At 45.7% G+C, this 15,671-nt stretch overlaps 1 protein-coding gene across 1 annotated transcript in view; it reads right to left on the bottom strand.

The window, feature by feature from the left end:
* Positions 1–15,671, bottom strand: part of Rxfp2 (relaxin family peptide receptor 2) — a 55,230-nt gene that overhangs the window by 13,890 nt on the left and 25,669 nt on the right. The window contains exons 7-12 of the mRNA XM_026784812.1: positions 9,971–10,042; positions 9,244–9,315; positions 6,750–6,821; positions 5,327–5,398; positions 1,961–2,032; positions 1,115–1,186 (exon numbers count right to left, since the gene is read on the bottom strand). Of these exons, the coding sequence (XP_026640613.1) occupies positions 1,115–1,186; positions 1,961–2,032; positions 5,327–5,398; positions 6,750–6,821; positions 9,244–9,315; positions 9,971–10,042 (432 nt within the window). The remainder of the gene's footprint in view (positions 1–1,114; positions 1,187–1,960; positions 2,033–5,326; positions 5,399–6,749; positions 6,822–9,243; positions 9,316–9,970; positions 10,043–15,671) is intronic.

The raw sequence follows: 15,671 nt of genomic DNA, 5'->3' as shown, positions 1-15,671 counted from the left end.
TGAGGGTGGAGTTAGAGAGGGAGGTGAGGGTGGAGTTAGAGAGGGAGGTGAGGGTGGAGTTAGAGAGGGAGGTGAGGGTCGATTGTCCACACAGTCTCCTCAGAGACTCTAGCAGGGTTCAGGGTCTGAGAAAACTTAGCATCAGCACGGAGTAGAGGGCTATGAAGCCGACTTCAGGACTTGCTGTTGGGGTCACTGCAATTATTATTAAGATGGAGAATTCTAGCTAGAATGACCACATTTGCAGCAAACTGTTATTTAGTGTTCTACATGGCAGACTACAGCTAAGTAAGATATGCTTCCCATGGTGGCACAAGTGTTTGCTAGACCAAGAGAGTACCCAGGAAGGATAGAGACAGAGTACACACACACACACACACACACACACACACACACACTCCACATATGTACATACACACCACATGCACACAATACACAGGCCACACATACATCACACATGCACATACCACACACCAAACACACACCACACACACACCATACCCCCTACACACACACCACAGATTTAATTTTCACTTCCAGTGATTCCGTTATGTGGGCAGCAATGAATTCAGGGCAAAAGAGATGTTTTTCAAAGTATTAAAGTTATAAAACATGTATTTGGACAGAGAGCTATGTGAGGTGTCTGAAAACTTTTCCTCATTGTAGACCTGTTTTCCTGGCCTCAGCTACAGAAGTCATGACCTCTTGGGGACACTAAGAGCAGTCATCCCTCTGGCCGGATATAATCAGCTTACAACACATCAATTACGCCCCGCTTCATGCTGCATCCGTTGAGAGTTAGCCATATGGACTATTAGTGAAATTCCAGCCACGGGTTTAGCAGGCTCACCCAGCTCCCAACACGTACATACAAAACTGACCCAAGGGAAACAGGAAGAGACAGTAGAACAGGCTGCCTCCCTGTCCATCCCAGTGAATGATTTTAATGCCCTCTTGACTTCAGGACCACGAGGGTTTCCTTACTTGGTTTTGAATATCTAATAGTCTGCGGATGCTTGATTGCTCCAAGAGGAGAGACAATCTCCCTCGTCCTTTAGATTAGTGGTCTCAGAAGAGAGCAACTATATTCTTCCCCAGAGACTATGCTACTTACAGTTCTCCTAAATTTTTTAATGAAGAAAATGTCTTGTTTGGAACAAATCCAATTTGATTTCTAGGCAGAAACCTGTAAAACATGGTGAGAGTTAGCACCGAGGGTCTCTATCTCAGTCACAATCTTTTCCAGCGGGGAGATGCCACTGTTCCAGGTGCCTTTTAGTAAGCCCCCTTTGAGGGCTCAGTGGGAGCCTGAGCCAGGCAAGACTTTCCCCCCTGACGAAAGTCATACCCAAGTCCCTTAGGAAGCACTGCTGGGTGTGCTTTCAGACACCCGAGTGTGGTCTGTGAACACATTTTCTTTGATTTCTGATCATTTTTATAAGTGTCTCTTTTTAAATTCTGTCCCCTGTGTTTTTCTCTAGCCACTCGTTTAATCAGCAAGCATTGCTGTGTGCTTACTCTCTCCATAAAACTGCAATTACAATGCCCACATAAACTAGTTGTGTTTCTTATCTTGCCAAAGCAATTGTGTCAATTGGCCAATTTATCTGCCCTTCCCGCCCCCAGGACAGACACAATCAATAATCTGAAACGCCAGTCAGAATCTTTGGCCAATTGGAATGCGTGAGAGTGCTCCCACTTTCTTCGGGGTGCATGTGTGTGTGCACTCGTGCGCGTTTGTATGTGTGTGTGTGTGTGTGTGTGTGTGTGTGTGTGTAAGACCTAGCTCAATGAGTGTAGCCACTTTTACGAAAAGGATTTCATTTCACGGTAAATAAATACATCCCCCCCCTTTCCACTAGCGAACTTTCACATCAAGGCTGGAAACAAAATAGTACTTTGGAATCCATGGCCAGAATTTCCTTGGCTTTCCCCATCAACAAGGCTATCTCGTACTTACAGAACCGTGAGCGAGTCGCACGAAAGGAAGGTGGAGTTCTTTAGGTACTTTATTTCATTGTTTGCCAGATCCCTGAAAGCCACGGAGGGAAAACACTTCAAACACCTTTGTATAAACCAGCTGCAAGGGATGCTTTCTGTTGACAGAATAGTTCTGAATTTTATCTTTCCTTCATTCTTTTTTTTTTGCTATATATCTTTCCTACTTTTTGTGGAATTTCTATAATTAATATTATGTTTCCTTTTTCCCCAACTGATGCTAAAATGTAATTACGAAGAACAACAAAGGGAAAAGCAGCTAATTATTTGGGATGGGAGAGTCCATCTGGGCTGGGCACTATGCTGTTAGCTATAGGTTTTGGATGGGAGAGAGTCCGTCTGGGCTGGGCACTATGCTGTTAGCTATGGGTGGTGTTTTAATAACTCTCAGTCATGTGACTACTTGGTACCAGTTGGTGGCTGCTTGGGGAGGATTTGGAGATATGGTCTTGATGAAGGAAGTATGTCATGGGGGTTGGGCATCGAGGTTTCAGAAACTAGTCACTTAGGATGTGTCCTCTTCTTCCTGTTTGTCTTTCCAGATGTGAGGGAGCACTGAGCCGCTGCTCTGGCCTCCTGCTGCCTGCTACCTCCACACTGGCATCACAGACGCCAGCCCTCTGGGAATGTAAGAACGCAGTAAACTCTTTCTTTTCTCAGAGGCTGTGGTCGCACTGTTTTCCCACAGCCACACAAAAGACTAAGACGGTGTAGCCTTGGCCCCATTCCAGCCACTCCCATCCCCTAGGCTGGTATTGCTCTGCACGTCTACCACTGCGTCCCTCAGGGTTAGCATCATTGTCGCCCATTCAACAGGTGGGGCAGGCATCTGGGATACTCAGAGATTTAGTTTACAACTTCGCATACAGCTGGTGCGTGGCAGAAGAGCCCTTCGCAGTCAGATCTTTCTGAAACCCAGACACTCTTGTGTCCTATGGCAATCCGGACCATGGTCCACTTCCCTCTCCATGACAGTCAATGTTCGGGTGAAGAGGAAACTCAGGCTAAAGTCGTCTCGCATAGACTGTTCACCAACCTTAGGACATAAATCTTGGTCTGTGATATCAAGGTTTTCTTTCTACACTGGCCCGGGAATGCTAATGCCCCTGTAACACAACTCCAAGTATGGCAGGACCTGACCCCTGAGCCAGGGGAACTTTCTAGAAGTGTAGACTCCCAGACTCCACACCAGACCTGCTGGAAGCTCCTCTTAGCATGCCCTACTCTTTGAGCTGCTCAGAAATGTCCTTAGAACTCCAAAGAACACGAGCAGGGAGACTTCTTCCTACCAGCTGAATCCTTGGCACATCTGCTATCCTACATGCTCTCGAAATGCCTTCTGGAACCTTCTGGAATTCTTACTTTTAGCAGTGTGATGAGGCAGGGATGAGAAAAAGCAGGCATTTTTACTAATGTTTCTCTCTCTCTCTCTCTCTCTCTCTCTCTCTCTCTCTCTCTCTCTCTCATGTGTATTCAATTCCTACGATTTTTTGACACTAGGTCTCAAGGAGCTCACGTTGGCCTCAGCCTCTCTGGACTTGAGATTGGCCTTGATCTCCTGATCTCCTCCTTTTCCACCTTGCATGTACTGGTACTAGAAGATTATACCCTTCTAGCACCCTCATGTTGCCCCCTGGCCTTGAACTCTCTGGACAGCTGAGGAGGGCCTTGAACTCTTGATCCTTCTGCCTCTTGCCTCCGGAGTGATGGGATTGCAGGTGTGAGCTACCAAAGCCTGTGGTTTGCAGATAATCATTTGTGGTTTTTAATAGTGGCACACTTACATGAAACCTCTATTTCTTAGAGTCCTTTTGGTGAGAGATGTAGAAATAAGCACATGGAAATTAGAGTCAGCAAGTCAACACAATCCCACTTCATAGTTCAGAGACTGGGAAAGCTGAGATACTGACGTTCTTTTGACTGACAGGGACCCAGTCACCTATTTGACACGAGAAGAGCTATGGCAGTGATGTATGTTTTTGATGACCATGACAACCTTGGGTTGCTGTAGGAAATCAGGGAGGTGTATCTGGCAGAGAATAGTGGGTGGTGGTGGCATCATGACCCTCCTAAGCAGGTAGTAGTGACAAGGCAAGAAAGAGTCGGAGTGGCTTAGTGCATCTATGTACTGAGGGTTTACTGATCACCTATCACTTGGTGGGCATGGTCTTGGACCTGATGGGTCATGGTAGATCCCTGTGAAGGGCGGTGGAAACGCACAGGCATCCATGAAAGCTGGACAGTGTGTGGAGACAACATCCTGGATTTGATGCTTCAGTGGACATTGGAAGGGGTGAGGGAGAAAGACTTTCCCAGCTTCAAGAAGCTCCTAAGCCCAGAGATGGGTGTAGAATTGGGATTTACCACATCTAGACAGAAGGGCACGTGGAGGAAGTGGGGTTAGAAAGTGCAGAAGGGCAAGGGGTAGACAATGCCAAGAGAAATGCTTAAGGGATAAAAAAAAAATTAGTAATAAGGAATAATAGGAAGCCCTTTTGCATCGTACACATGCGGTGACTTTGAAATGTCCCTTCTCGGCACTGGTTGTTGTTTTTCAGTTTGGTTGGACCAAGTAAGAGGAACAAACCAAGTTAAAGTGGACTCAGGGGACTAGGCTGGGTGTCAAAAGAAAGACCAGAAAATTGCAATGTCAGGGGAGGGGTTGCGATGAGGTTGGCGGGAGACGGCTGAGCGCCACCTCACACATCTGGGGACACTCCAAGGACTTTCTTGTTTATTTTAGTTTTCAAAGATTCGTGTATTTTTATGTAACATGTAGGAGTGTCTTGCCTGTGTTTATGTCTGTATAGCATGTGTCCAGTGGCTGCGGAGGGCATCCGATCTCCTGGAACTGGAGTTGCAGGTGGTTATGAACTTCTGGGACTTGAACCCATGACCTCTGGAAGAGCAGCCAGTGCTCTTAACACTGACTCATCCCTTCAGTCCCCTTTTTTGTTTTTGCTTTTTTGGGCTTTTTGGGGGGGAGGGGGCAGAGAACTCACTATGTAACCCAGGCTAGGCTTAAATCCTCCTGCCTCAGCCTCCCAAGTGCTGTGCTCCAGCTGTTCTCAAACGGTATTTTATCATTTTATCTCACAAAATTGTGTAAGGTCATTTTCATGCAAGTGTATAATGTATTTTGAGCACACCCACCTGACCCTCTCCTACCCTTCCCTCTCCCTACAAGGTCTTTAAAAACAGGAAGTAACAATAGATTTGGGTTTGGTAGAGACATCTTCGATATATTTTAAAGATAATTATGAACTCAATTTGTGGCTACCTCCTTAATCCTAGCACCCAACAAGTTCAATCCCTAACGAATACTCACATCCAGTTGAGTTGAGGCATCTGGGCACACAGACGTTCAGGAAGGCCTTCTAGCTGGTTACTCACCATGGACCTCCGCACAGAGAAAATGACAATTAGATACAAAATGATTAAGCCACATCAAAGAGAGGAGTTTTTCTCTTTGACCATTTTGAAAATTGTCTTCTGTAATTTCTACTTCAGGATGAAGACTTTGTATGTAAATGTGCCTTCCAAACAGTGCTTTAAGTGTGTGTGTGTGTGTGTGTGTGTGTGTGTGTGTGTGTGTGTGTGTCAAGGCCTAAGGGCCTGGTGCCGCCAGTCTTTGGCTGTGCGTGTACAGCATACATCCGAAAGCAAATTATTGCTCAGTTTAATTTTATGAGGTAAAACTAAAGCAAGAAGCAGACAGTAACTGTGAAGTGCATGATCGTTTTCCTTGTGTACTGCAAGCCTGTAATGATTTCCAGCACCATTAGGTTCTCAAGATGTCTTCTCAGGGATGCATTAATCATTTATAGCATGAAAAAAACACACTGAAAACTGCATTACATCTAAGATACGACAGGAAGGGGAATTATCGAGAACAAACAGTTCATGAGCATGCTAAGATCCATGATTAATTTATGATGCTGTAGTCCCTTTGATAAATGGACCAGGCATGATGTCACATCACCCAGTATAAAGGGATACAGCAACCCCTTGCCTGTCAGTCATCCTAGGATATTGGAAGCACAGCTATGCAAACATCTGTCGGTAGGGCCCAGATTTGGAGTTTTCTTTGGTTCTCTCTGGGAGAAAGCATATTTCCTTTAGTGAGAATGGAGCTGGAGAAATGGCTCAGTGGTTAGGAGCACTGACTGCTCTTTCAGAAGGCCCTGGTTCAGTTGCCGGCATCAATATGGCAGCTCGCAACCACCTGTAACTCTAGTTCCAAGGGATCTAACGCCATCCTCTGGCCTCTATGGGCACTGCATGAACATGGTGCACAGACAAACGGGCAGGCAAAAATACTCGTACACAAAGAAATAAAATTAAACAAATCTCTTAAAAATGGAGTTGGACCCTGCTCCTGTGAGGTTCTATTACACAGTTTAACTAGGATGCTGGGAAACAGAAACAACTCCTTGATCAACCAGTGCTCATAGAAACATGACTTGGTGCTTTAGGAAAGGACAGGAGATTAACAGCGCTGAGCAGGAAGCTTAGGCTACATAGCACAATGGGTCCAGCTGTTGCCTTTGACATAGCAACAGTGACTACAATGGGTCCAGTTGTTGCCTTTGGCTTAGCAACAGTGACTACAATCGGTTCAGTTGTTAACTTTGACTTAGCAACAGTAACTCCCACCTGAAGTTCAGCAAAGGCAGGCCTGATGTTTTCTGACCCCTTTTCTCAAGGGATTCTGTTTCAAAGGCAGGGGTACCGAAAGAGAGGATACTTACAAGAAGAACAAGGAGCTTAATCCAGTAAAGGACCTCTGCGAGACTCTGCTGATTGGATTGTCGTCTAAAATTCTGACAAGACACATCAAAATGTTTCCAATGTTAGAGACATTCCTGAACTAGACCCTGGGAAAATATAAAAAGACCACGAGAAATCTGCCTCTCCCATTGCCTGGCCCACTCCTTCCTCACAGGGCACCGGTATCTTTGCTCTCATTCGAAGAGCGGGAGAGCACTGTTTTCTCCAAGTTCCTGAAGCTTTTCTTGTAGTGCTTACCCAGTTGGAATGGCTTTCTCTCTGCACCTGCCTGAGGAGCCCTGACTGGATGAAATGGCCTCCACAAGCACCCTGCCTTCTGGTTGGCTGAATGGAGGGGGATTCGCACACTCGCCCTCAAATAGCATAACAGCTATGAACTATTCCCCTCTAGAAGCTAGAAGGGGATCTCATGTCTTCATCACAGAGAAGAAATAACACGTGATTGAAGAAGCCGATGTGTTGAACCAGATTTAAACATCGCCCAGTGTTTGCATCACACAGTACCTGCTACTATGAACAACTTCAATGTTTTTATATATCAGGTAGGAAAATTAGAAGATGCAGTCCCTTAATGACTGGTTAGATGGGTTGTCTTTATCATGTGCTAATTTTTCTATTTATGAAAACACTGATTTTTTTCAATTACTTAAAAATGTTTGTATTAAATTATTATCAATTTCATACAGTGTATTTTGATTACATCCCTCCCCCTTCTCCAACCTTCCCCAGATTCACCTCTCCTTTCCATACCTACCCAAACTCTATTTCAGTCCAGTATGGCCTGCCTGTGTACCCTCTGGTGTGAAACTACCCAGCGAGGCACGGTGGACCTGCCCACAGCCACACCCCTAAAGAAAATCCTCAGAGGGTGGGACTTCCTTCCCCCCCCCTCATGCTGGGATATTTTGTCTGACTTGAGATTGCACAGGCTTTGCCCCTCCTTTCCTCATTTTTTCTTTCTTTCCTTCCAATGGGAATCTATTTTCTGAGGAAGAGTAGGATAACATTAAGACAGAACCATCAGGCGGGTGTGATCTTTTAACAAACGCCACCGTGTGCCCTTCCAAAAGAGTAGAGGGTAGTACAATTCCCAGAAAGTCACAGTTTTTAAAACGTGTTTCTGTTTTACGTGTTTGTGTGATTTTTCTGGATGCATAGTTTGTACATTATATGCATGCCTGGTGCCTATAGAAGCTGGAAGTGAGGACCAAATCCCCTAAAAATGGAGCTACAGATTTGTGAGCAACCATGTGGACGTTGGAAACTGATCCTAGTTCCAGTGCCCTTGGTCACTGAGCCATTTCTCCAGCCCTGAAATCACAAGTTCTTTAATCTTGTGATGAAATTATGCGTTCTAGAAGGTCTGTGCAAATGAAAAAAAGGGCAGGAGCACATTTGTAAGGAGCCTTGAGGGAGGAGGAGAAAGCATGCCATACAGCCAACAATCACTATTTGAAACTATGTTTTGAGGCAAAGGGAGATAGTGGCCTCAGGGACCAGGTGCCACCTTGTACTCTCGGAAGTCCATGGCACGTAGAACCGGGAGCAAAGCCAGAAGAGCACCTACTATGTGACAGAAGCACCTACTATGTGACAGAAGCACCTACTATGTGACAGAAGCACTTCATGTTCATTGTGTGACGATGCTCAAAACAGTCCATTGAAAGAAGGAGCCTCTAAGACCAAGGCCTGGTGGGCTAAGGAAGTTGGCTGCAACACTAAGCCCAGGACCAGGTTCACACTAGGTCTAGAGGGAGCTGAAGCCCCAGACTTTCCAGGAGCCACGCCAATCTGCAGACAACAAACACAGAGCCTTCTATGACTCTGCTTACTGTGGCTGGTGAGAGATGACTGGAGATGGAGCTGTTGGCTCAGAGGAGAAGTAGAAAAATGGCAGGTGTTGCTAGATTCTCCAACCTTTCTCTGAATGTCCTGGGGACCAGAGCAAGCCCTGGACCTCTCGCTTCCTAACTCAGAGGTTTCTAACAGAGGGCGGTTCTCCCCTTCCGGGGACACCTGGCAATGCCTGGAGATAGTTTTCTGTTGTCACAACTTAGAGAGGAGTTGCATTGCTGGCCTCAAATGAGAGGAGGCCTCCTGCCGTGCATGGAACACACTGTCTTCTCTGCTTCGAGCAAAGAATTACAGAAGTCAAGATGTCCATAGCACTGGGGTCAAGGACTTTCCGTTCTTGGTGACATTGGATGGCTGCCTGACTTGGCAGGGCTGCCGTGGGGTGCCGAGGCTCCCCAGTAATAACATGGAGAGATCTCTTTTCCACACAACCATTGCCTGCCCCACTCAGGTCTGAATTCCTTGGGCAAAATACATCAGATTACATGTGAGTCAGAAACAGAAGAAACCAGAGACATCCCAGCCTGGAAACTATCCAAACATTGTGGTAAATCATTAAAACTAGGAGCATTTGTAGGAGAGAGGAGCCAAGATACTTACAGCCAAGAGAGCTGATGCAAGTCTTTGAATATTCCAGGCCTGAGAGCTGTTATGCAGTTATGGCTGAGATATCTAAAAACAGTATGGGTGAGGTCATTAGGAAAACGCCACACCATGGCCAGCCACGTACAATTAGACCGATTCGATCCTGAGGTCTGGGTATCTGCTGTTACAAGCACGTTCCGAAGGAGTTGAAGCAGAGGCCAGAGGGACCAGGAGGTGCCCGTAACTACAAGCCCAGCTGGGTCACACTATGACCAGGGCAGGCAATGTGGCCAAGAACAATATTGGTGGCTCCTACATTCGGTCGGAGTAGGAAGAAAGGCCACTAAATATGTAGAGCGATTCTTACTAATGTCCTTTTTTGGTCACATTCTTGGTACGTTACTATTTTAAGAAGTATATATTCAATGCGTTATGGGGGAAGGATAAAATACTGAGATGCTGTGGAAGTGACCAACAGCAAGAAGGCAACACTAAAGACGGAAACTTTGGATAGTTAATTATTCTTGTGCAATGAGAAATTTAGGTCCCTTTTTGTGGTACAGGAGATCAAACCTGGTCTTTCATCCCACGTGTTAGGCAGATGCTGTGAGCTGCATCCTCAGCCCCAATATGAGAATTGTAGATTTAAGAGATCCCATTTCCCCACTCCCACCACTGAGTCTGCCTTTGTAGTCTTTTCTTCGAATGATACCCATAAGATACTTATGAAGGAGTTACTCACAGTATTCGTAGATTATATAATCCAGAAAATGCTTTCCTGGATATGCGTGTGATGCAGTTGTGCTGGAGGTATCTGTAGAAACAAGACAGGAAAGTCAGGGGCTTGCGGTATACAGGCTTTAAGCGTAGATGGCTATGTAATGCTCTTTCCCCCCCTTTCTGCCTGAAGGCAGTGGGTGAAATCGGATCATAAAGCACAGTTTTGTTCTTACGTTGCTGGGAGGCATGGTGGCTACAAAGCAAGACAAGGCATGCAAAGAGGGTTGGCCATTTGTGATTTGGACCACTGACGTATAGTGATGTGTGCGTGCGTGCGTGCGTGCGTGCGTGTGTGTGTGTGTGTGTGTGTGTGTGTACGCTTTGCATCTAGTCTTCTTTTATTCCGTCAGGACCCCCAGCAGCCCTCCTTTCTAGCGGGTAGGAGTTGCTGACCCTGGAGACCAACCAGTCCCTCTACTGTATGTTTCAGCTCCAAGCTGAGCCTTTCGGTCCTCGGTTATCTTCATCGTGTTCTCACGCCCAAAGGAGGGGCCATTTGAGTCTTTTCCATGTCAAGCAAGAAGCAAATATGTCAGCGAGGTGCTCAGGGTCCCAGCCACTGCCAAACTCCGACTGCCATGCTATGTCAGCTTTCAGGCCTATGAGTCACAAAACTATGGAAAGAACACACACTTCCTTATGATTCTCAACATGCAATAGGAAGTTAGCCCTGAATCCGTCTTCCCTAACGCCGGCTGTGGCAGGAAACAGCCATACTATAGCAGTGACTACTATGTGAGTGAGTTTTATTTTTGTACAGTGTGTGTGTGTGCGCATGCACGCACATACCATGCTGAGGATTGAACCCAGGGCCTTGTGCAGGCCAGGCAAGTGCTTTACTACTGAACTACATGGCCAACCCTACATTATCTATGGCTTTGATGTCTCTTATTTCCATCCGAATCAATGCTTACAATATTACACAAGGCTGTGCTAATTGTTACAGTATTCTACTGTAAAACCTTGGGCAGAACATGCATGCATTTGGTGCCTAACTAGACTTTACATTTTATTCTGCTGCACTGCAATTATTCCCTGTCAGAGCTTCCCAACTGTGACAGTTTGAATGCAATTAGCCCCCAGAAGCTCATAAGGGATGGTACTGTTGGGAGGTGTGGCCTTGTTGAAGGAAGTGTGTCACTGTGGGGGTGGGCTTTGAGGTCTCTTTTGCCTAAGCTTCGCTCAAGTGTCAGACACTTCCTGTTGCCTTTTGATCAAGATGTAACCAGGACCATGTCTACCTGAACGCCGCCATGCTCCTGCCACGGTGATAATGGACTAAACTCTAAAACTGTAAGCGAGTGCCGCCCCCCCCCCCCAGTTATAAGCATTGCTGTGGTTATGGCGTCTCTTCACAATAGAAACCTGGCTAAGCCACCAACCTTTCCTTAGCATCAAGAGTGTGTTACAGAAATGACAAGAACTGAACGTCCTTGTGCCTCAAGGCAGCAGGATGAAAAGCCAAGATCAGCTTCTAGCTTATTAGCCACCCTCAGGGCAAAATCAATCACACGTCCATGTGCATCGCACACCCAAGACAGAAACCGGTGCTGATCCAGGGCACTCGAATCTCACCTGTACCCACCTACAAATCACCAATCCCAGCACTGCAAAGGAAACCTGAAAGGAGGTGTGAACTCCTGCCTCTTAACCCCTCCCACCGACCCCAAGGCCCCGCTTGCTTCTTGCACTATGTCTGTGGGGAGACACATGCAGCAGAAATCCCTCTCTGGGCTTATGACTCCACTCTGAATAGGACAGATGGACACAGAGCAGTCTCTGAACCTTAGAGGAATTGTCTGGACATCATGAATTTGATGGCAATATAAAAGAAAACGATAAAAGCACACACTATGTTAGTAAAGGCCAACGGAAGTTTCTCGTCAATATAAAATCCACTACTCAAGTTAGGGCGGTTCCATTTTATTTGAGATGATTTTTAATCCGAGGGTGCAACACTTGCTTGTCCTCCCTCGTGAAGAGATGGGTGCCCTTGCAAATTGCGAATGCCACTTGGTGCTTTGACATTAGAAGCCAAAGGAAAGAGGCATTTAAACTGCAGAGCTGTCTTATTCCTTCGTTGCCTGCAGCTGGTCCCCCTCTCACCAACATCACTTAAGAATCCAGTTCCTTAAATAACGGAGAGCCCCTGGTCTTAGTTTTAGCTGTTGGCTGTCGCTGTGGAGAGACTGCGAGTCTCAGGCCTCGGGCGTAGACTGCCACACTTAAGGCCTCTCCTTTGGTGTCGACTTTCTGTTTCCAGAAGAGCCGTTTAGAGAATGCGGGAATGGAAACATGACAATTTGGCAAGAGGTGCCTCTTTTGATTCCAAACCGAGACACGAGTCCATTAAAAGTCTCTCACACCGAACAGCTTGTCTAAGAGTAGCTTCCTGGATCTTTCAGCTATCAAAGACTTTTCAAGCGAAACACCAGGGTCTTAGGTACCAGACTAAAGCAAATAAATATCTTAATGGCTCGCCTGCTCATAAACTATATTTAAATGTGTCATTGTGTACTTTAGAGCCAGGCTGGTACCTTTAATTATGCTCCATTGCCTGTGACTGATTGCCTTTAACAGGAACTCAGGTTAAGAAGAAATACCTAATTTTTTTTATAAGGTTTGTGTTACAGTGAAGAGGATCGCTGTTGGTTTCCGTGGCAGCAATGATCAAACATTAGAGTCAACCCCATAAATTATATTTTATTTCTCTGAAAGGTCATCTCAAACTACTTTTTCTTCTTCTTCGGCTTTAGAAAATCCTGGAGCTTTAAGAGATTATTAGGATAACGAAATCGATTCACAGTAAAAAGAAAATTTACATCCGTTGAGCAATGTTCATGCATCTGGCGATTAAAATTAAATTTTGATGAAGGAATTGTTTTTCCCTCCAGGTCAGGATGACCACAACTCTACGCTGGGGATTTGGAGGGGTCTAGACTGGAGACTCAGTGGACAGGAAGTTCTGTGCTATCCCGGGGGCGACACACAGTGTGTATCAGCAAGGAGAGTTAGTCTCTACCTTTTGGACCCTGAGGAAATTTGGGAACTGAATTATGCAACTGTTTCCATAGTCTTCCTTCCATTGGCTACAAGCTACCTCTGGTAGGGATGTGGGCAGGGGTTGAGGAAGGACTTGGCTAGAGATGTCGGGTGTTAGGGCTCCTGTCTAAACATGGTAATGATCTCCATGCCTCCTTGGCTGCTCATCTGTCTCCACAAGCAGAAGACAAAAAGCACAGGATGGAATCCTGCCTGGGACAAGACTGACTGTCTCAGCGGAAGCTCTGGGCCATACTGACCAATCTCTCTCCCTCCCTAGGTTTTCATTGCGATGGTTAAGTACCACCATGCTCATCAGAAGCCCTGGCCTCTGGTTGTGATGCTCCTACTTGCTAACTCTAGGTCTTAACTGAGTCCCTTAACCTTTGTACACGCCAGCTGGCTCAGGTCTAAGGTGGTCTAATTAGAAATTCTTACAACTTCTAGGATACCTGATAATAGAATTTGTTAGCATTTGGATCCTAAATGTCCCCCGAAGGCTCAAGCATTCAAGGCTTGCCTCTTAGCTGGGTGCTATTGGGGGGGGGGGGGACACAAACTTTAAGAGATGGGGACCAGAGGGAGGTCTTCAGGTCACTGGGGGCACTCCTCCTTTAAGAGAAGAGTGGGCCCCCAGATTCTCCTCCTCATTCACATCTGTTTCCTTGCAAGGAGGTTTGATCTTTGTCTTGCCACATGGTTCCAGGACAGGGCCTATCTGTCCTGCTCCGAGACCTCCCACACTGGGATCAAATGAAACCGTCCCTCTTTATAAATTGATTGTCTCGGGTGTTTTGTGTAAGTGACGGAAAGCTGACTCTTTATAGAATAGAGGTTGTCAAACAAAAATCTTGCCATTCTTTCTGTGACACCGTTAAATTGCTTCTCTGGTGGATATCATGCGTGCAGACACAAGCACAGCATTGATTGATGGAAAGAGCTTGTGACTTTAAGAATTACTAAGACATAGAAGCTTTTTGGTTCTGGTTTCCTCTCTAAAGGACCCTTGAAGCCTAGGGCTAATGTGTAGCTATGCCAATGTGACGATGGCAATCTGGTCAGACACTCTAGGATGGAGCAGAAAGGTACAGACTGTGGGTAGGACTTCATAGATGATAACCAAAGCCGGTAGGATGATAGTGTCCACCCACCCACAGCTCTATGAGGTAGCCTTCCTCCAGGGGTCTGCTTCTTGTCTGAGGGTATCTGTCTTTAATTTCATGGACATGGAATCACTGATAGTGTTTCCAGAGACTTCTCTCTTATGCTGGATGTTGAAGGATAAAACATAAAAATATTTCTGCCAAGGATCTAGCGTGAGCCGTGTTCTTTTGCTGATATTGTTAGAGTGATTATTGGCCCTCTTGGCAGGTGTAGTATCTCTAGAGACCCAGAGGAACTCTGCTCGGAAGGACTGGGAGACAATCACCCAAGCTGCAAATGGCCACGATATTGAGAATCTGTGAGTTTTCTAGCCACAATATCAATAGAAGGCATCATGTTGACCAGTATAAGTATTTTTATTCTCTATCCAATATGGCTCTAAATACTCCAGTATGAAGCTATAGATTAGTGAGGGGCTGGAGAGATGATGCAGTGGCTAAGAGTTCTAGCTATCCTTCCAGAGGACTCATGTTCAGTTCCCAGCACCTAAGTGTGGTTCACAACCATTTGTAACTCCAGTTACAAGAGGTCTGTTGCCCTTTTCTGGCCTCTGTGGGCACTGCATGCATTTGGTGCACATAGATGCAGGCAGTTCAAAGACTCATACACACAAAATAAAAATAAATAAAATCTTTTTTTTTTTGTTTTTCAAGACAGGGTTTCTCTGTAGCTTTGGAGCCGGTCCTGGAACTAGCTCTTGTAGACCAGGTTGGCCTCGAACAAATAAAATCTTTTTAAAAAGTAAAGTGATGCTGGATGGTGGCACACACCTTTAATCCCAGCACTCGGGAGTCAGAGGCAGGTGGATCTCTGTGAGTTCAAGGCCAGCCTGGTCTACAGTGCGAGTTCCAGGACAGCAAAGGCTACACAGAGAAACCCTGTCTCAAAAAGCCAAAAAAAGGTGATGATTATGAGATTGCTTTGTGAGGAAGGAGCAAAGCAAAGGCATTTGAGTCCTATCAAGTGATAGTTCATGAATCTTGAGGTGTCGGGATGGAGGTCGAGGGTTCAACACCAGGCTTCCACAGAGACCATCTCTCATGACCAGGTCTCAGTTATTGTTTCTCTTGAATTCTGGAAGCTTGTGATCTCTTTCTTTCTTGCTGGATTCTATTTATATTTCATAACTAGGGTGTATTGGTGTATTGTCTCCCCAGATATACTAAGATCATCATTATCATTATCATCATCATCATCATCATCATCATCATCATCATCATCATCATCATCAGTTTTTCTCCCATTGTCCTGGGTCCCTGTCACTGCATTTTAAACACAATGACTATTCTTGCCTGTGATTTTACTTTTTTTCCAAATTAGAAAGCACATCCAGCCCCTCTGATCTTGCAATGCCATTTGCAAATAATATTTTTTTTTTTTTGGTGTTTTTGAGACAGGGTTTCTCTGTGGTTTTGGAGCCTGTCCTGGAACTAGCTCTTGTAGACCAGGCTGGTCTC

Source organism: Microtus ochrogaster, chromosome 2 (genome assembly GCF_000317375.1).
Source record: "Microtus ochrogaster isolate Prairie Vole_2 chromosome 2, MicOch1.0, whole genome shotgun sequence".
Classification (NCBI taxonomy): Eukaryota; Metazoa; Chordata; class Mammalia; order Rodentia; family Cricetidae; genus Microtus; species Microtus ochrogaster.
Note: the sequence above shows the minus strand (reverse complement) of the source record. Positions and strands in the feature narration are given on the sequence as shown.